General features: G+C 38.1%; 1 protein-coding gene across 1 annotated transcript in view; it reads right to left on the bottom strand.

Annotated features, from left to right (window-relative positions):
- Positions 1-1,464, bottom strand: part of LOC105809701 (chromosome unknown open reading frame, human C8orf88) — a 65,075-nt gene that overhangs the window by 35,638 nt on the left and 27,973 nt on the right. Inside the window, 1 exon segment of the mRNA XM_012643541.1 lies at positions 1,181-1,269. Coding sequence (XP_012498995.1) covers positions 1,181-1,269 — 89 coding nt within the window.

Below are 1,464 nucleotides of genomic sequence, written 5' to 3'. Positions count from 1 at the left end.
TTCAAACGTTTTAACTTTTAAACTATATACATAGATTGAATGACAAAAATTTGGAAACTAAATTAAATCATTTTTATTTTATCTCAAAAGTAGCTAGTGCAGAAAAGACTATTGGTTCTCCGCCAAGAGCAATTCTTTCCTTTTGCTTCAGTAATAGAATTAGCTTGCTACACAGCTAAAGATTACATTTGTCAGTCTACCCTGTCACTGTGTACAGCTGGCAATGGGATGTAAATGGAAATAATATATGCAACTTCTGAGTCTTTCTTTCCCCTTTGAGAACTTTCTCAAACCTGAGAACTTTCTTTCCCCTTTCTTCCTTCCTAATAGTGAGATAGGGGACATGATGGCAGGAGCAGAGGCAGTTATCTTGCACCATGAGATGGAAGCCATGTGTTGAGGATACACAGCAATAAGATAGAGAACACTGAGGCAAGAGAAACTTCATAGAGCAAAACCAGTAGAGCAGCTCAGAATTTTACATAATATAGAAAATTTAGGAATAAACTTCTATCTTGTTTAACAGTGGTCCCCAACCTTTTTGGCACCAGGGACCAGTCTCATGGAAGACAATTTTTCCACAGACCAGGAGAGAGAATGGTTTGGGGATGATTCAAGTGCATTACATTTATTGTGCAGTCAAACCTCTCTACTGATAATCTGTATTTGCAGCTGCTCGCCAGCACTAGCATCACTGCCTCAGCTCCACTTCAGATCATCAGGCATTAGATTCTCATAAGGAGCACATAACCTAGATCCCTTGCGTGTGCAATTTACAGTAGGGTTCGCGCTCCTATGAGAATCTAATGCCACTGCTGATCTGACAGGCGGTGGAGCTATGCAGTGATATGACCGATGGTAAGTGGCTGTAAATACACTCACTCTTGCTCACCTGCCGCTCACCTCCTGCTGTGCGGCCCACTTCCCAACAGGCCATGTACCAATAGCAATCTGTGGCCCAGGGGTTGAGGACTGCAGTTGTTTAAGACCTTGTTATTTATTCTGGTCTCTCTTTTAGAGCAGTAAACCTGACAGCCTAACACAGACAGAAATCAATCTAAAAATATATAATAAAAGTTCTTATGTACATAGGTTTGCAGCTAAGCAACAAAGTAATACTACCTTTATGTGACTGCTAAGACATTCTGTGATGAAATTGGGAACTATGATAAAATTTTACCTTTTTTAACTGGAGACTGATGTTGCTGTTGTTCATTAAGACCTTGAGAAAAGGTTTGCATTCCATTCGTCTTACACTGTTGAACAGGAAAATATATTTTAAACTCAGGTTTAGAAATTTTATATAACCTTTTTTTAACCACCCAAAACTACTTTCTTAATAATCAAAATATTAGTCAAGGCATATTTGGGGGCTAAATGATAAGTACTCACTACAAGTCTGCTTATTAAAAATGAGCAACAAAAACATCTTTCAAAATATATTCACATATATCTATAAGTATT

The sequence above is a fragment of the Propithecus coquereli genome, unplaced genomic scaffold, assembly GCF_000956105.1.
Source record: "Propithecus coquereli isolate 6110/MARCELLA unplaced genomic scaffold, Pcoq_1.0 Scaffold2, whole genome shotgun sequence".
NCBI classification, from domain to species: Eukaryota; Metazoa; Chordata; class Mammalia; order Primates; family Indriidae; genus Propithecus; species Propithecus coquereli.
Note: the sequence above shows the minus strand (reverse complement) of the source record. Positions and strands in the feature narration are given on the sequence as shown.